Genomic DNA, 20,244 nt, shown 5'->3' on the forward strand with positions numbered 1-20,244 from the left:
CATTGTTTATACATTTCACAGTTCTCTAATAGCTACCTTAATAGAAGAAAGTAGGATTCTTGCATCTGCTTCTGCATTTAATCTGTCACACACACTGTTTTAGTTGCAGTATATAGGAAGAAAACATGCCCTTACTAGATTCTTAATTCAAAAAGAGATATTTGCTTCATTTTATTTATTTTTGTATTTTATGTGAAAATCAGATATATAGGTTTACCATAAGTTGGTTTGCTCCCCCAAATGCCTGCAACAGCTAAGCCAAAGCTAGGAACCAAAAACAGTCAAACTCTCCCATGTGGCAGTAAGGCCCAAGTATTTGGATCATTTTCTGCTGGCTCCCAGGGTGTACATTAGCAGGAAGCTGGATCAGAAGCAGAGTAGTCAAGATAGAAGCCAGGTATTCTCATACAGAATATGGATGACCCAAGAGACAACCACTGAGCCAAATGCTAGACCTCAGATGAATACTATGATTACCTTTTCAAATAGTTGTCAACATTCTTTGATAATGTACCAGAAATTGAAGAGTAGTAGTTTCTTAGAGGTTGGCTGCAGTTTGGAATATGAAGCTGTATCAATGAACTTTACATTTCCTGTTATGTTAAAATATCATTGATACGGGGCCAGCGCTGTGGCGCAGTAGGTTAATCCTCTGCCTGTGGCGCCAGCATCCCATATGGGCACAGGTTCTAGTCCCAACTGCTCTTCTTCCGATCCAGCTCTCTGCTGTGGCCTGGGAAAGCAGTGGAAGATGGCCCGAATCTTTGGGCCCTGCACCTGCATGGGAGACCCAAAAGAAGCTCCTAGCTCCTGGCTTTGGACTTGGGGCAACTCCAGCGGTTGCGGCCATCTGGAGAGTGAACCAATAGGTGGAAGACCTTTCTCTCTCTATGTCTCTCTCTCTCTGTCTCTCTCTCTCTCTGCCTCTCCTTTTCTCTCTGTATAAATCTTTTTTAAAATTTATTGATCTATTTAAATTGTAAGTAAATATTTTTACCCATACACAGTTTTGTTTATGCTTTTCAGAAATATTGGTTCAGTCAGCTGTGCAGATTTCCAAAGGTTGACACATTGCATTATATGCTATCAAAAAAAATCACAATCATTAATCTCACTACCAATGTCCTATAAAAAGATTTTAGGGATTGGGAAGGTGTCATTCTCAACAGTGATGAATATTAATTTTTCAGACTGCTGATTTTCATTTGAATGTTCAAGTTTTTTCATTTGCCAATCATTTGCAGAACTTCATTTTAGAATAAATATCTACAAAATGCTCAAGTCCAAAGAATGATAATTTATCTATTCCTTGTTCATTCACGTAAAAATGGTATTCTATGAAAAAGAAGTTAATTTAGCTCACAACTGATCACACAATTGTTTTTCCTCAAGACAACCATAACTTACACAGGCTATATATATTCCCTTATCCAGAAGGAATCTTCCCCTGACAATTTGTATATTTTAATGAAACATTTAGTCCATTAACGTTTAATGTCTAATGTTTTGAAAAAAAATTATTCATTTATCTGAAAGGCAGAGTTAGATTTTGATCCACTCGCTCACTCCCCAGAATGATTTAGGGACCATCTCTGAGCAAGGCCAAAGCCAAGAACTTAGAACTCTATCTGGGTGTCCCACACGTGGCTGGCAGGGGGCCCAAGTACTTGAACCATCTCAAGTACTTGAACCATCTTCTGCTGCCTTTCTAGACATATTAGCAGGGAGCTAGAAATGTAGCATCAGGGACTTGAACCAATGCCCGTATAGGATGCTGGCATCTCAGGCAGTGGCTTAACCCACTGCAACACAATGTTGGCCCCTAATTCCTAATTCTTTTTTTTTTTTTTTTTTTTTTTTTTTAGACAGGCAGAATGAACAGTGAGAGAGAGAGAGAAACAGAGAGAAAGGTCTTCCTTTACCGCTGGTTCACCCTCCAGTGGCCGCTGCGGCCAGCGTGGCACTGATCCGAAGCTGGGAGCCATGTGCTTCTCCTGGTCTCCCATGCAAATGCAGGGCCCAAGCACTTGGGCCATCCTCCACTGCACTCCTGGGCCACAGCAGAGAGCTGGACTGGAAGAGGGGCAACTGGGACAGAATCCAGTGCCCCGACCTGGACTAGAACCCAGTGTGCCGGCGCTGCAACCGCAGCACCCGCCGGCCCCTAATTCTTGTTTGTGTAAAGTTAATGTGTTTTCTCTGGCTGCTTTTCAGTGGTAAGAAGATGTGGCCCAATGTACAAATGGAGTGTTTAGCTGTATGTAATACAACCTTTCATTAAAATGGGAGAAAAGAAAAAGTTTATGGTAGGCTAGACATTGTGAATATGTGGGGCAAGGTGTAGGATCATAAGCTGAAAGTGAAGTGGGAGTGAAGCAAGTATTGTAATAATGAAGAAAGAAGAGATTGAAACAGTTATTTCAGAAGATGGGAAAGGAAATGACTAGGTAGGGAAGTGTGATAGAATTGCTGGTCAGAACTGAAGACCCACTTAAAATTTCTGGTCAGGAATTTAAAGTGAAAGTTGTAAGCCTGGGTATGGGACTGTGTCTGTTTATGTATGTATGCACTACTCAGTCTGCAGGCCTGCCCTTTTGTCATCCTGACCCAGGGTTGGAGCTCATTTCCAGCCACACCCACTGCCAACAGTTAAATTGGTAGCCATCCAAGTGAAAAATGGACTAGGCTAGAGAATGAGCTAGGGAATAAACAGCAAGAATGTGCAAATGCTAGAAGAAATTGCTTAATGTTTTAAATCTGAACCAAGTTAAATAAAGAGGTATGAACCTGGTTTTGTCTGCTAAATGTGTATAGGTTCTTACATTAATAGTAATGCCATCCATTTCTTTACATTTAATATATGTGTACTGACTGCTGCAAGATACAGCAAGGAAGAAATAATGGCTGGGTGGAGGGGGGAGTGTAGAAACGCCTGTAGTCTATGGCATCTTTCTATATTGATGCTGCCTGTTTATGTCGCCACCTATCTCTGGGTAGTGGGCAAGATCTTGTCTGGGCCCTACTACATGATTCAGAGCTTAGAACAAATCTTGCTTTACTGCCTTAGTTTTCCTGATATCAAGTCAGTCTGAACCCAGCTTTGATTTACCTAATTATTTTGTTTTCTCCTTTGAGAATGTGCATTCTTCTAACATTCTTTTGAACTCAGACCTATAACTAAATAATAATGTTTAAAAGGGTGTAGGCTTTACAATCAGACTTTGTGGGTTTAAGTAAGATTTGGCTCTTGAGGACCTTCAGTAAGTTACTTAATGTCTTTGAATCTTATGTCTTACGTTATGAAAACTAAGTAGATTAATGTATGTAAAGTATTAGAGTAGTACCTGGGTGTGTGTAGAAAAGCTCCTTAAATATTAGATATCATTACCACATCTATATTTGACAGAATACATTACAGCTATCACTTATTTACCTTCTATCAGGAATATCTAGTGGTTAGCTCTGTTTGTCAGCTTTTGTGGAGGTGATACAGCATAATTGTTAATAATAATACAGTGTTTAGAGCCAGACTGCCTGGATATGAATCCTGACTGTTTCATTGACTATTCTAAGACCTTAACCATGTTACTTTGGTGCATGCCCACCAACCAGCTTCTTCATTTATAAACTGGGAATAGTAATAGTACTGACCTCTTGGAGTTGCTATGAGAATTGTGAGTTAATGCATCTAAAATATTTAGAATAGTGCATGGCAGATAATAAGCATTCAATACATTTTTCCTGCTGTCATAAAAACCAATGACTTGTCCATTTTAATACTGAAAGACTTGAAGCCCAATAAAATCTCAGAGCTAGATACTGAAAGAATTGTGTCCTAATTTTATCACCACTGGTATATCTAAAAAGGACATACTAATAATACTCATCACTGTCAATCATGTTGCTATGTTTCAGGGACTTTTCTTTGCACATACAGCTAATTTTGAATACAAATAATGTTCAAGAATTGTGTCCTAATAGCTTTTTGAAAGATAAAATACATTTTTTCATCTCTTACTTATTTGGAAGGTGGAGAGAGACAGGCAGACAAAAACACACTGGTTCATTCCCCAAATGCCCCAAATACCAAAGCCAGGAGGCCAAGTACTTGAGCTATCATCTGCTGCCTCCCAGGGTGTGCCTGAGCAAGAAGCAAAAATTGGGAGTAGAGATAGTATTCAAATCCAGGCACTCCAGGGATGCATGTGTCCTAAGCAGCATCTTAACCACTGCGTCCTATACCTACCCATTCTTTTTTAGCAGTAACTTTACCATTTTAATTAAGCTTTGTTTATGCTAAAAGCAGTTTGTAAAAATAATTTACATTGTTCATAAATACACCAAATGATGAAAGGACATATGTTGGAGCCAAAGGAAAATCACAGTGTAACTAAATACAATTTAATATGTCAAACTAGTTTCATAATGTGTTAGTTTATTTTTGCTTTAAATGTTTTAATTCCAATACATGAAAAACATATTGGGTTGCAGATCAGAAATATTTAAATTTATGGACAGAATTCTTGAAAGATGTAGAATACCCACCTTTTGCTCTACATTTCAGCCTTTAAGCCTCCCCTTACAGGGACTGTGTTGTGTATCTTCTGGAAAGGTCACATGTAATCTTAATATTTTATGAAATTGGGTCATTTTTTCCATAAGGACTTAAAATAACTATTCATTTTTGGTCTGACCTCTGTAAAAAGTGAGTGTGTTTTTCCAAAAGTTTTGGAGATTGGCAATCTCTCACAGGCTTTCTATACGTAATTTATTTTGGGGGTTCCTTTTTCTCATGGGTATTCAGAATAAATAGAAATAAATTTGTATTGAAACAGGAAAAAATAGAATTGCTATAAAACTGATTACAGATAGCCCTGAAAAGAATCTTAACCATCAAACCTGAAACATTTTTCAGGTTTTAAAAAATTTGCTAATTTTTTAATATTCTTAACTATTTTTCTTTCAGACATGAAATTCATTCTGAAATCAGTATATTCGTTTCTGGTAAATAAATTAGTACCTTTGGCTATGTAATTCTCAGTAATACTTATTTTATATCGAAAAGGAGTTTTTAGTTTTAGCTTTTAGCTTTTTTTTTTTTTTAAGAATTATTTATTTTGAAAGAGTTTCAGAGAGAAGGGGAATGACAGGTCTTTTGTCTGTTCGTTCACTCTTCAGATGGCCACTATAGCAGTGCTGGGTCATGCTGAAGCCAGGAGCTTTGTCCAGGTATCCCACAAGGGTGACAGTGACAGTGACACAAGTACTTAGGCTATCTTTTGCTGCTTTTCCCAGGCCATCATCAGAGAACTGGATCAGAAGTGGAGCAGCTTGGAACACAAACTGGTTTCTATATGGGATACCAGCATTGTAGGTGATGGCTTTACCCTCTGCGCCACAGTGCAGTCCCATAAAATAGTTTTTAATGAACATTTTAATTGCCACTGTGAATACTACCTTGTAATATACACGGGTATTTGTACAGCAGCCCACGTTTATTCACTAGGGATGCCTGAAACCCAAGATAGTGCCAAATCTTAATATATGCCATATTTTTCCTTATACAAAATTTAATTTCAAATTAGGTACAGCAAGAAATTAACAACAGTAAATGAAAATAAAAGAACTATAAATACACTGTGCTAAAAATTACATGACTATAGTTTTCTCTCTTTTCAGAGTCACAACAATATTTTCAGACTTCCACTTATCTCAAGTAACTGAAGCTATGGAAAGCAAAAGCACAAAGAGATTACTGTATTAGATTATAAATAACCTTTGAGTGGCCAGCGTTGTGGCACAGTGGGTTAACGCCCTGGCCTGAAGCGCCGGCATCCCATGTGGGCACTGGATCTAGTCCCGGCTGCTCCTCTTCCAGTCCAGCTCTCTGCTATGGCCTGGGAAAGTAGTGGAGGGTTGCCCAAGTCCTTGGGCCCCTGCACCCACGTGGGAAAGTGGAAGAAGCTCCTGGCTCCTGGCTTCGGATGGGCACAGCTCCGGTCTTTGCGGCCAGTTGGGGATGAGCCAGCAGATGGAAGTCTCTCTCTCTCTCTCCTCTCTCCTCTCTCGTCTCTCCTCTCTCCTCTGTGTAGCTCATTCAAGTAAGTAAATAAATCTTTAAGAAATAAATAAATAAATAAATAACCTTTGAGAGTGAAAATTCATGGAAAAATGGAATTAAAAGATAAGCTGATTTTGATGCAAAAAAATTTCAATCCATGTATATGAGGAGTCTTCAAATGTTTGTAGAAAGTGTATTTCATGGAATAAGTACATAGATTTTGATTTTTTTACACCAAAATAAAGTGGTCTTTTAATTCTGTTTTCATGAACTTTTTGAACCCTAAGATTACTTAGGTACTAATTTTCTGTAAAGCCTTGATTTCCTTTTTCTTCTTAGAGCCATTTTCCTTTGTGTGCCTTGTCAAAATCTGAACAAACTTCTCTGTTAATTTAGAAAACTACAGAAGCCCTTGTATTTTGTTTAGGCCTGTAAACTTTTTTGTAAAGATTTATTTATTTATTTGAAAGTCAGAGTTACACAGAGAGAGAAGAAGAGGCAGAGAGAGAGAGGTCTTCCATCCGCTGGTTTACTCCCAAGTTGACTGCGATGGCCAGAGCTGCACTGATCTGAAGCCAGGAGCCAGGAGCTTCTTCTTGGTCTCCCATGTGGTGTAGGGGCACAAAGACTTAGGCCATCTTCTACTGCTTTCCCAGGCCACAGCAGAGAGCTGGATCAGAAGCAGAGCAGCCAGAACTCAAACCGGTGGCCATGTGGGATACCAGCACTGCAGATGGCTGCTTTACCTGCTATGCCAAAGTGCCGTTCCCAAGCCTGTAAATTTTTACAAGAACGACAGCCACCTGTGGTGTTTCCAAAACTTAGAGTGAACAGAGAGTATGGAGATCAAAGGTGAGGCCAAATGTATAAATGGACAGTAGCCTGACAATCCATAAAGTTAAATAATAGCTGCTGGAATATTTGGCCTAAAGAGTTGGCCAGGGTTTCATTAATAAATGCCAGTTTCTGAAATTTATCTTGCTTCCAGCTTAGAACTAACTAGAGAAAATCAAATATGTATCCTAACACCGTGCACAGTAGATTGCCTGCTTCTAGTTAGCCTTCCTGCCACTTGTCTTGCCAACAGCTTCCAGTCAAGGCATACCTGAAGCCTTCCCTTTCCCCAGTGTACAGCTTCACACTCCTCTTTGAGTGTCTCCCAAGTGGGTGCAGGGGCTCAAGCACTTGGGCCATCTTCTGCTGCTTTCCCAGGCACATTAGCAGAGAGCTGTATCGGAAGTGGAGCAGTTGAAACTCAAACCAGTTCCCATATGGGATGCCAGTGCTGCAGGCCGGGGCTTTATCCCATTGCGCCACAGTGCCTGCCACACTGCTTAATTTCTTTACAGTGAATGGAAAGAAAACACAAAAGAAAAGTCTGTCACTCAGTGATAAAGAGCAACATTTAGTCATGTTTTATTCTCATTTGAGACCTTTGTCTCAAATGTAGTTATTTAGAAGTTTTTAATTTGGCTGTATTAAATTGTAATTTTCTTAAATCAGAAGGACTAACCAAAACGAAATGCAAATATCTATTAAGAGTATCTTTATCATATTTTTTGCACCTGCTAAAAAGTTAATTCATTTTTATTTAACTTAGTAATACAATATAGAGTATTACTACTAGATCTTGTATTATTGGATCATGTATATATTCCCAAGATAAACCCTGATTAGTTTGGTGAGTTGTATTTTTTTTAATAACCTATTCTAATTTTATATAGGCTCTTTGATTGCAGAGATTCTCAGAATCACCAGAACCTATACCTTGTTTAATTTTTACATATTATCTCTTTTACTTCTAAGGTTGGATGACTAGGCAACTTTTAAAAAGTTTGGAAACTATGAAAAATAACTTTTTAAAATACAATGCTTTTATTATACTAATGTTACTTGTGTTTATTGTTTGTTTTCTATTAACAGATATCCCCTTCGGAGAGGTAGCTCCTTCACATTTTTAACACCTGGCCCCCATTGGGATTTTACTTTGGTGAGTAGATAACTATATTTTTTATTTTGAAGCATTAGATAGAATTAACTCTTGGCTTGTCTTTCAGTGTAGTGTATAATTGGGTTGTCAGTACTTCTTCTGAGCATTTTGAGGGACAGAATTTTATGACCATCTAATTTCAAGTAAATATAAAAGATATTTTGCAAAGTACTCATATCTGTTAATGTTTATGCAGTCCTTTCTCTTATTCTAACAATGTTAAATTTAAGAATGCATATCATCAAACATCAAGTTATTTTTGTATACAATCTATAACAGCTTTTAGTCCCAGTCGGGGCGCCGGATTCTGTCCCAGTTGCCCCTCTTCCAGGCCAGCTCTCTGCTGTGGCCAGGGAGTGCAGTGGAGGATGGCCCAAGTACTTGGGCCCTGCACCCCATGGAAGACCAGGATAAGTACCTAGTTCCTGCCATCGGATCAGCGCGGTGTGCCGGCCGCAGTGCGCCGGAAACGGCGGCCATTGGAGGGTGAACCAACGGCAAAGGAAGACCTTTCTCTCTGTCTCTCTCTCTCACTGTCCACTCTGCCTGTAAAAAAAAAAATATATATATATATATATGTATATATATATAAAACTGCTTGATGGAAGGTTATATATATAATGTTTTGATTGTTGAGCATTCCCGTTTCAGATTTCTGGTTGCTGGTGTTTTCTTTAAGATTTATGTGCTAATTTATTTATTCTTTTGAAAGGCAGAGCAACAGACAGAGGGAAGGAGAAAGATCTTACATGCGGTGGTTCACTCCTCAAATGGCCTCCTTAGCCAGTTCTGGTCCAGTTGAAAGCCAGGACCGGGAATTCTGTTCCAGTCTCGCACATGGGTTGTAGAAGCCTTAGTACATAGGCCATCTGCTGCTGCTGCCTTTCCAGGCACATCATTGAAATGCCAGGTTAGAAATGGATTACCCAGGACTCCCAGCTGACACAATGGGATGCTGGTGTCATAAGTGGTGGCTTAACCCACTGTATCACAATGCCAGCTCCAAGATTTACATATTATTATATCCATTACGTTATTTGGCGAGGAAAACATTCATAGCAAGAATCTCATGATTTTAATGCCATTTTCCATAGTCCTTTGAAATGTTTGCCATCTTGGCCCCTTTCCCTTACACGTCAGTGAGCCTAAACAAACAGAAAAACTTGAGTAGAAAAAGCTCTCCAAGACATTTCTAATATCAGAAATATTTTGAGCATTTATTCATGGTATGTTTCTAATTTATATATATGACTGTTGTGAGCTAATATCTCAAGGTATACTATACAGTTTGAGAATCTCTAATCTGAAAACCCAAAATCTTCAGTGCTTTAAATCTGAAACTTTTTGAGCATTAACCTGATACTTGGAAAGTTTTGGATTTTGGGGCATTGTGGATTTTAGATTTTCCAGTTGGGAATGCTCAGCCCATAAAGTCAATGCACATATTCCAAAATCTAAAAAATCCAATATCTGAAACACTTCTGGTCCCAGGCATTTCAAATAAGGCATAGTCAACCTATATTCACTTAGAGTAAGTTTAATGAGAGCATAAATAGCCATGACAGTTTCAGAGTTTGGGACTGATGTATTGGATCTGATTCAAACACTGTTATTTAAACTATAATGTAAATAATAATGAACTATAATCTGCTTATGATTAGTAAAGCCTATTTTATAGTACTTAAAATACATTAAAAAAATAGTTCTAACATTTTCCTATGCGTCTATCATACTTGGGCAAACCAAAAGAAATATCTTATGGCTCATATATTAAAACTTCTGGAATGTGGACCTCTGCACCCATGTGGGAGACCTGGAGGAAGCTCCTGGCTCCTGGTTTTGGATCGGCACACAGCTCCGGCCATTGCAGCCATCTGGGGAGTGAACCAGTAGATGGAAGAACTCTCTCTGCCTCTGCCTCTCAGTAACTCTGCCTTTCAAGTAAATAAATAAATCTTAAAAACAAACAAACAAACAAAAAACTTCTGGTATGTGATTAAGGAAAACTAAGAGGGAAAATTATAAATTTTAATTTTATAGTTCCAGAAAAGTACAAAAATTAATGAACTAAGGGTAAAACTCAAGATACACTAGAAAAAGAATGTAGAATAAACCAAAACAAATTGAAAGAAATCTAAGAGTAGAAGAAAATAATATCAGTACTCACTCATAATAAACTTTTTGGTAAACCAGGAATAGTAGAGAATTTCCCTAGCCTGAGACCTATCACAAGCAATAAATGTAATGAAAATGTTTAACATTTCCTTTAGACTTAAAAAGAAGCCTATCATCGCTGTCTGTTTAGCAACACAGTAAACTAACACACTGAGAAAAAAAAGATACACAAAGTAGAAAGGAAGAGATAGTATGATTTCTTTACTTATAATGTGTCTATTCAACAGAATGTTAAGAGCAGATAATAAATTAAAGAGTTCAAGCAAGGTCATTGGCTCTAAGACTCATTAAAGGGGCAGGTGTTGTGGCTCAGCAGCTTAAGTTGCTGCCTGGGACACCTACATCCCACATTGTAGTGACTGGAATCGGGTCCTGTCTCTGCTTCTATCCAGCTTCCTGCTACTGCACATCCTGGGAAGCAGGAGATGATGGCTGAAGTACTTTTTGTGTTTGCCACCCACCTGGGAGACTCGGACAGAATCTCTGGCTCCTGGCTTCCTCCAGGCCTAGTCTAGGATGGAGAATCTCTCTGTGTCTCTCTCTTTGTCTCTGTTACTCACTCATTAATTCACTGTGCCTTTCAAATAAATAAAGACAAAGAAGTAAACTTTTTTTAAAAAGATTTACTTATTTATTTGAAAGTCAGATTTACACAGAGGGAGGAAGAGCCAGAGAAAAACGGAGCTCTTCCATTAGCTGGTTTCACTCCCTAAGTGGCCGCAGCTGCCAGGACTGGGCCAGGCTGAAGCCAAGAGTCAGGAGATTCTTCCAGATCTCCCACATAAATACAGGGGTCCAAGCACGTCGGTCGTCTTCTGCTGCTTTCCCAGGCAAATTAGCAGGGAGCTGGATTAGAAGTGGAGCATCCGGGTCTAGAACCAGTGTACAAATGGGATGCCATTGTCAGGCAGTAGCCTTACCCACTATGCCACAACGTCGGCTTCAAATAAATAAACTTTTAAAAAAATCATTCTGTGGGGCCGGCACTGTGGCACAGTGGGTTAACACCCTGGCCTGAAGCACCGGCATCCCATATGGGTGCCAGTTTGAGACCCGGCTGCTCCTCTTCCCATCCAGCTCTCTGCTGTGGCCTGGAAAAGCAGTAGAAGATGGCCCAAGTCCTTGGGCCCCTGCACCCATGTGGGAGACCCAGAAGAAGCTCCTGGCTCCTGGCTTTGGATCGGTGCAGCTCCTGCCATTGCGGCTATCTGGGGAGTGAACCAGCAGATGGAAGACCTCTCTCTCTCTCTCTCTCTCTCTCTCCGTCTCTACCTCTCTGTAACTCTGTCCTTCAAAATAAATAAAATAAATCTTTAAAAACAAAAATCATTTTGTGACATGATTGTCATTTTTAGTCCTTGTTTATACTTCTGTGGAACTTTGGTTTTCCTTCTTACTTGTTGAATATTTTGGTTAGTGTTGAATTAAGCATGTGAATATCGAATGGATTAAAATTATGTCTTTTCAAAAAACTGATGAAAGGAAGAGAGGAGAGGGAGGGAAATGTGGTTGTCTTCTTGGGACTCTACCTATGGAATGCATGAAATCTATTACTTTATATTTTTTTAAAGATTTTATTTATTTGTTTGGAGAGGTAGGGTTACAGACAGTGAGAGGGAGAGACAGAAAGAAAGATCTTTCTTCCGTTGGTTCACTCCCCAAATGGCTGCAATACCTGGAGCTGCACCAATTTGAAGCCGGGAGCCAGACACTTGTCCCAGTCTCCCACGTGGGTGCAGGGGCCCAAGGACTTGGGCCGTTTTCTACTGCTTTCCCAGACCACAGCAGAGAGCTGGATTGGAAATGGAACAGCTGGAACTAAAACCGGCGCCCATATGGGATGCCAGTACTGCAGGTGGAGGATTGACCTACTGTGCCGTGGCGTTGGCCCCATATATTAATTTTAAAAAAAGGGAAAAAAATTGAATGACCTGGTACAAACTGGAGACAGAACATTCCTATAAATGATGAAGCATAGCTTGAGATGCCCATTGTTTGAAAACAATGCTTTAATGTGATGAGGGATGATGTGGCCTTCCTGGATCCAAGCACATCTGTAGTTTGTGCTGTGTTGCCCTTGTGGTAACATAAAGTTCATTCCTTTTTTGACTTCTAAAAGGCAATGACCAAAGGCCAGAAATGAAGGAAATGTTTATTTTAGTGCTGTTTTGCAAACAGAAGTTAATCTCATTCTTCTTTGAAGTTCAAAATAGTATCTATTACATTTCAATCCATGCTAATTGTGAAGTATTTGACCATAAAAATCTCTTTGAAATTAACATTTCATAACATTTCATATTATTTCATATTATATATACTTCATATATATTTTGTAATATTTAATGAGAAAGTCATATAACTTTACAGTTTGAGATAGTTAATAGATCATTTATATTAGAGGTTCTTTTCCTTTTTAGAATTATATCCCCCATCTATTTTAAAATTTTGGACCTTATTTTCTAGGAAAATATATATTTATAATTAAACCAGTGGAATGTATATGTGTGTGTGTGTGTGTGTGTGTGTAAATACTAGCAATAAATAAGCAATTGTAAATTTTGAAGACCCTCTAATTGAAATAGTAACAACTTGAAAACTAGTAACCCGTGAAAAAAATGTGTGAAACCTTGATGGGGAAGTTTGTAAAAAATTAATGAAAACATACAGTACCTAATTAAATGGGGAGCTATATGAGTACTATATGCGTAGTCATGCAATGAAAGACTCCGTATAAAAATGTCAGTTCTTTGTAAATTACTCCATAAGTTTTAGTACAGTTTTAATAGTTATGTCATTAGTTTACTAGATCTCGTTCTGCAAGTCATGTGAGAGAGTACATAGCCCAGAAGACCAAAAACAGTACACAAGCTGTGGAGCACTTGTCTTACTGTGATAGTTATTAGGACTCAGTGTGATATGAGCACAGAGATGGACAAATAGACAGTGGAACAAAATTTGAAACCAAGAAAGAAGCCCACATATATATGAGAACTTCACAGACTTGAAGAAGGAATGGGACTCTGTACAAATGATGTTAGGGGTGGTAGCAGTTAATGTTCTTACCCAATGCCATATACATATAAAAATAAATTCTGGATAGATTAAAGCAATAAATATGAAAGACAAAACTTGAAAATAATTAAAAGAAACAAAGTTAGTACTTTCAAAATCTGTTAAATTTCTTCACATACTCACATGTATTCAGTTTCAGATAGTTGTGTAAGGATAATCATATACATGCTTTGTTCATTTTGCTTGCCATTTTCCTCCCTCTCCTCCCTTTTCCTTCCCCTAATGAGTCCTTCCATCCCCAACCTCCTCTCTAAGCCATGTCAACAATATCTCATGTATCCCTCTGTATTTTCTTCAAATTATTATTTACTAATCATAAAGATACACATATAAGGATATTGTATTACATAGCTTTCCAAAATAGGGATCATGTTATTCATACTTTCCTGCATCTTCCAAGATATGACCTTGGAATCAGTAAAGATTTCTTGAGTTCTGTCACCTCATTTTTAGTCTTTACAATTCTTATTTATATTGTTAGTTCTTGTTTTAGATTATCTTAGTATCTTTTAGCTGAATTTGAAATGGTATATTATAATTTTTGCTCTGCCTCTTTAAGCATTTCTTTCTGGTATGCTTTCATTCTCTACTGCAAATGTGAGAAACCTCTTTTCCACATAGGCCATTGGGATATTTATAACATCATTCATGGGCCATAATTTTGTAATTATCAACTTAAAAATTATCAAATTAAAAATAGATTTATCGAATTTTGAGTCCTACCTGGTGGGGCCAGACCAAATGATTCCGTGGGCCTTATATAGCCTGCAGGCCAGCCACTCTCCACCCCTACCCTAATGGAGTGGTATTCTGTCCTTTATCCTCTTTTTTCTTAGAGTGATTTTTATATAGGATTTGACTTTGATAATTTTCTATTCTTTTTTTTTCTCAACTTCTTTTTAAAGATTTATTTATTTATTTGAAAGCATTACAGAGAGAGAGAGAGAGAGAGACACACACACACACACACACACCTTCCATCTGCTTGTTCACTCTCCAGATGGCCACAATAGCCTGGGCAGGGGTTGGGCCTGGGCCTGGACCTGGAGCCAGGAGCTTCTTCCAGGTCCCTGATGTGAGCGCAGGGGCCCAAGCACCTGGGCCATCTTCCACTGCTTTTCCCAGGCCATTAGCAGGGAGCTGGATCAGAAGTGGAACAGCCAGAACATGAAACTATATGGGATGCCAATATGGAATGCAACTGCTTTACCCACCATGCCACAACGATGGTCCCTTTCCTCAACTGTTATAAGGAGGCTTGGTTCAAATAACTTTTCTTATCTCACAGAGTTCCCTCTGTTGTTTTCATGGTATCTTGCTTTCTGAGACCTCTTAGCTCTGATACTTGCCCCACTTCTACCTGGACTTGGGCATTTTGTTTTTCCTTATTGACCTTTTCCTGATTAATTTTGTTTTGATTCCCATTTTTTTTCCTCCTGTGTAATCCCAGGAACTGGAAGAGAGCCCTGGTTGGTCATTTTTAAGAGATCACTAGACTAGGCTGTGTCACAAATAATCTGAAAGGCTATTTTGAAATGAAGAATACTGAAATATTACTTAAGGGTGCATATTCAGTATTCATTAAGACCCAGAAATGGTAAATATGACAGTTTGGCTCTTATTGGTGCCAGAAGGGATGAATGATTATGGTCAAGTACTCCAGCATTGTGGATGTTCATCTAAAAAATCCTGGAGCTTAGTTAATAAATTCTGCTTCGGGCAACAAATCTGAGCCATGAAAAAAAGATATTTTCTTTTCAAGTGAACACCCCTACCCTTCCAAGAGGATAAATAATATGTGTTCCTTTTTTAAAAAATATATTTCTTTTCTGGATAAAACATATTTTGCTTTTTATCTAACAAGTACAGACAGCCTTGGACTTACCTAAAAGTTCTGTTCTGAAAATCTTTATATAAGTAAGTTTTAATAGAGTAGACTCACAACACAGCAGAAGATGACTAGTGGGGGTTAGGAGGACTGTGTAGAGTATATGTGAATGTCTCTCATCAAAATAATTTTCTTGTGAGTGCAGCCAAAGGGTTAACTTTTTAAAAGTGGTTTTTCTAGTTGTATAGACCCTTCTTGAATGGGGTAATATACATTCCTTCTATGTGAGAATGAATCTTTTTTTCTTACAGAAAAGAAAACGGAGAGATAAAGATGATGATGTTGTCAGCCTTAGCAGCCTGGATCTGAAGGTAAACCTTACTGCTTTGTTAAAGTAAAGCACTTTAAAATATGCAGGTAGCATTTTATTTCTGTACTGTAAAAAATAAAAATATTGGTCAGGTTGCTGGGGATTGCTTCTTTCATTGCAAAATTGAATAATTTTGGCTCATAGAGACCATCTTTTTGCTGCTCTTCTTCTGTGTTGGTCCAACAAGAGGAAGACCACTTTCAGAACAGTGTCAGGCCATAACTAGTGATCACAAACACAAATACCTAACAAGGCAGGCCCACAATATATTAAGAAAAGGAAGTAGTCTAGAGAGTGGTGACCATGAGAGCCCCATGCCTCTCCTGAAAGAGGCAACACTACAGTATTCTAGCCCATTGTGGTGCACATAGGACTGTCAAAATCTGGATTTTTATGTGAAATCTCTTGATCTTTAAATGTTGAATCAGGTTTTTCTAAAGAGAGCCATGCAGGGGTTTTCTTAATTTATTTTATGCTACAAAGACATTCTACTCCACATTCTCTATTTTCTTGTGATAGTTTTAAACGGTGCTCATGATTGCACTCTTTTTTTTTTTTTTTTTAAGATTTTATTTATTTATTTAAGAGGTAGAGTTACAGACGGAGAGAGGGAGAGACAGAGAGAAAGATCTTCCATCGAGCTTCTTCTGGGTCTCCCACATGGGTGCAGGGGCCCAAGGACTTGGGCCATCTAGAAGATGCTTTCCCAGGCCATAGCAGAGAGCTAAATCTGAAGAGAAGCAGCCGGGACTAGACCAGCGCCCATATGGGATGCCAGCACTGCAAGTGGAGGATTAACCTACTGCGCCACAGTGCCAGGCCCTGTATTTTTCGTTGAGGAGGCCAGGATAGCCTTTACAGCTACCTAACTCTGGAGCTCCCTCTTCTGTTGTGTTCACATGTTATTTTTTATAAAAATTCACTTACTTAGGAAAGCAGAGTGACAGAGAGAAACAGATCTTTTATTTACTAGTTTGTTCCCCAAATGCCCACAGTGGGCAAGGCTGGGCCATGGTGAAACCAGGAGCTGGGAATTACATCCAGCTGTCCTATGTGGGTGGCCAGAACACAAGTGCTTGGGCCATCATCCACTGGATCCCAAGTACAGAGTAGCCGAGATTCAAGCCAGGTATCCCAAGCAGGCAGATTAACCTGCTGCACCACAATAACCACCCTATAAGTGTTTGGTTTTGTTTGTTTGTTTGTTTGTTTTTTCCTTAAAAAAACAGCCTTGGGGCTGGAGCTGTGGCATAGCTGGTAGAAGCCACCACTGCAGTGCCAGCATCTTATATGGGCGCCGGTTGGAGTCCCAGCTGCTCCACTTCTGATCCAGCTCTCTCCTATGGCCTGGGAAAGCAGTAGAAGATGGCCCAAGTCCTTGGGCCCCTGCACCCGTGTGGGAGACCTGGAAGAAACTCCTGGCTCCTGGCTTTGGATCAGCAGAGCTCTGGCCATTGTAGCCAACTGGGGAGTGAACCAGTGGATGAAAGACCTCTCTCTCTCTCTGCCTCTCCTTTTCTCTGTGTAACTCTGACTTTCAAATAAATACATCCTAAAAAAAAAAATAACCTTATACCTTCCATATAATATCATACATTGATTCAATTTACAGTTGATTTTTCTGAAATGTAGTCCTTCCATATATTGAGAAAAAATTGTTAATGATGGCTTAGTATAGTGTCTAGATTAGAGTAAGATTGCAGTTAGATTAGAGTTGCAGAAATTAAAGAACATTCCTAAGCTTCCATCTTTAGCAATCTTTTAATAATATTTTTCTGAAGAACTCATTTGTTCATAGGATCAGGTGTGTATAACTGCTGATTCCCTAATCTATGCTTTTAAGCCGTATCATAGTCCTGATTTTCCCTTTCATCCATTTACAGCCTTGTGCTAGCCTTCTTGCCTGTAGCCTTTTCATGACACCATACTAGTGTTTCTTTACAATTGGGTTTTCTTAGTATTTTGCTTTAATTCTTTTGGTGGCTAATCATTGCTTGTAGGTTAAAATCCAAATACCTATTGTAACCCATTTATGATTGCCCCTCTACTCCATTCCTCCATTGTTTTTCTCTTATCATATATCCTTTCTACTCCTTGAATATCCATATTTCTTTTCTTTACTTGGCTGGTGCCTACTTACCTGCACTCAAACATTATCTCCAGGAATCCTTCCCAGAGTTTATTCTTCTCCCGCTACTTCATCCTCCACTAATCTGGCCCCATATGTCTTCAAAGAACATCTAGTTTTTGTTCTTATTTTCTAAAGCTGAAAGATGATTACTCTGTATAGCCAGAACTGAAAACCGGGGTATGCATTCTTTTTTTTTTTTTTTAAGATTTATTTTATTTATTTGGAAGACAGAGTTACAGAGAGAGGTAGAGACAGAGAGAGATCTTCCATCTGCTGGTTCACTCCCTAGATGGCCACAACAGCCAGAGCTGCGCCAATCCAAAGCCAGGAGCTTCTTCCGGGTCTCCCACATGGATGCAGGGGCCCAAGGACTTGGGCCATCTTCCACTGCTTTTCCCAGGCCATAGCAGAGAGCTGAATCAGAAGAGGAGCAGCCAGGACTAGAACTGGCATCCATATGAGATGCCAGTGCTTCAGGTGAGGGCATTAACCCGCTGCACCACAGCGCCGGCCTCAAGTGCATACATCCTTAAAGTTATTTCTCCCTGCATTGAAACACCTTGAAAACATATTGTCAGTTCCCTCTGCCCCCTATTTCTTGCTTGGCTTTACATCTAAATAAAATAATTATTATGTAATATTTAGATATAATCAGTTTATATGATTATTTGATGCCAATAGGAACTTTATTTCCCTCTGTCTTTCAGTAACCTAGCCACATGACCTGAGCTATAACAGCTGCTAAGTAAATATTTGATGAATGAATGATTGTAGATCAAATGAAGTAAGACCTTGAATGTAGCTCTGATGTAATGTGATCATTGTATTATGTATTTTGACTTTGGATATTGTCGCTCCCCCTCTTCGTGGAGGAGCAACACAGGACCCTGCGCTGTTCTTTTCGTCTGCTCGGCCCTCCCCGGGTTTGCTGCTGGTTCTTCCCGGGTTGGCTACTATCCCTTCCACCTCCGTGGAAGGGCAGTTCCCCCTGGCCACATTCCCCACTTCCACAGGGGAGCGGCACACCGCCGGCCGGCTTTCTCGGGGGCTGCACGGGTTCCCTTAGATGTTCCCCATAGATGTTCCTCGTGCATGCCGTCTCTCTCCTCCTTTATAGTCCTCCTCCGCCAATCCCAACTCGGCTGCCCACACGCCGAGTACGCTGCTCTCCAATCAGGAGCAAGTCCTACAGTTAATTGGTTGAACTGGAGGCAGCTGTGCGGAAGCTGTTTACTTCTCTCCCAACGCCATGTTGTGGGAGAGCAGATGCATAGAATAAGTCTTAATTTCAGTAACTTAGTCCAGTCCGGATTGCTCCCCACAGATATGACTTATACTAAGAATTTAATGCTGATATTAATTGAATTTACATGTTATATATCATTGGCTGTTTTGTCTTGGAGTTGTGATCGCTTATCATATTTTTCTAATATTTTACCAGGCCTTCTCACTATTGAATTAAATATAAAATTATTCATTTTTAAAAGAACATTTTTTAAGGTGCTTCAGCTATGTATGTTAGCAGCCAGGAGCCTTGCCTTTTTCTAATGTGAAATAATACTAGATGAGTAATACAAAATTACATTTTCATGAATCAGGTTTGTATAAAAATGTGAATCCTGATGGTGTTCAAAGAACAGAATACTTCAAAAAAATGAGGTTTCACCTCATGCCTGTTAGAGTGACCCTCATACAGAAATCAACAAAAACAAATGCTGGAGAGGATGTAGGGAAAAGGGCACCCTAACCCACTATTGGTGGGAATGTAAACTGGAAAAGCCACTACGGAAAACAGTATGGAAATACCTCAAAAATCTGAATATGGACCTACCATGTGACCCAGCCATCCCACTCCTGGAAATTACCCAAGGGAAATGAAATCAGTAAACAGAAGTGCTATCTGCAGCTCCATGTTTATTGTAGCTCAGTTCACAATAGCTAAGACATGGAAGCAACCTAAATGCCCATCAACCGAAGACTGGATAAAGAAATTGTGGGATATGTCCACTATGGAATACTACACAGCAATAAAAAAGAATGAGATTTAATCATTTGCAACAAAATGGGGCAAGCTGGAAAACCTTATACTTAATGAAATAACCAGTCCCAAAGAGACAAATACCATATGTTTTCCCTGACTTGGGAGAATTAATAGCACTCCTAAAATGAAAGCTATAGAAGCGAAATTGACACTTTTAGAATCAATGACTTGAATAGTCCTTGACCGGACTGAGTGACAGTTTATCATTGTTACTTTTTATTTTGTATATCCTTTTTGTTTTGTTTTGTTTTGTTTTGTTTTCTCTGTTTGCTTTCTTTCTTTTCTCTTCTTCCTGCTGTATGCTGAATTCTATGTACATAGTTAATCATACGTATTTTAAGTCCAATGGAAAAGATCTCAATTAAAAATGAGAGGGGAAATAAGAGATGGAGGAGGTAGTCTATAACTGTAAAGCAGTATAGTTCTGCATACAGTCCTTCAGATGTACTTCTAAGGGTACATCCTAAGAACTTGTCATGAGACTCCAAACCCCTAAAAATCGGTGGTATAAATGCCATCTTAACTGTTAAAATGATCATATTAAATGTTAAAGTCAACATATAGATAGTTTTAAGT

The 20,244-nt window shown here is 39.0% G+C and overlaps 1 protein-coding gene across 2 annotated transcripts in view; it reads left to right on the forward strand.

Annotated features, from left to right (window-relative positions):
- Positions 1-20,244, forward strand: part of NET1 (neuroepithelial cell transforming 1) — a 58,956-nt gene that overhangs the window by 14,595 nt on the left and 24,117 nt on the right. The window contains exons 1-3 of one of the 2 annotated variants that reach the window (XM_070055811.1): positions 5,878-6,101; positions 7,985-8,051; positions 15,438-15,497. In XM_070055811.1, the coding sequence (XP_069911912.1) occupies positions 5,893-6,101; positions 7,985-8,051; positions 15,438-15,497 (336 nt within the window). In that variant the 5' untranslated portion in view covers positions 5,878-5,892. Of the gene's footprint in view, positions 1-5,877; positions 6,102-7,984; positions 8,052-15,437; positions 15,498-20,244 lie in introns of those variants that run through there. The other variant, XM_002721685.5, reaches the window with a different exon arrangement.

The sequence above is a fragment of the Oryctolagus cuniculus genome, chromosome 13, assembly GCF_964237555.1.
Source record: "Oryctolagus cuniculus chromosome 13, mOryCun1.1, whole genome shotgun sequence".
Classification (NCBI taxonomy): Eukaryota; Metazoa; Chordata; class Mammalia; order Lagomorpha; family Leporidae; genus Oryctolagus; species Oryctolagus cuniculus.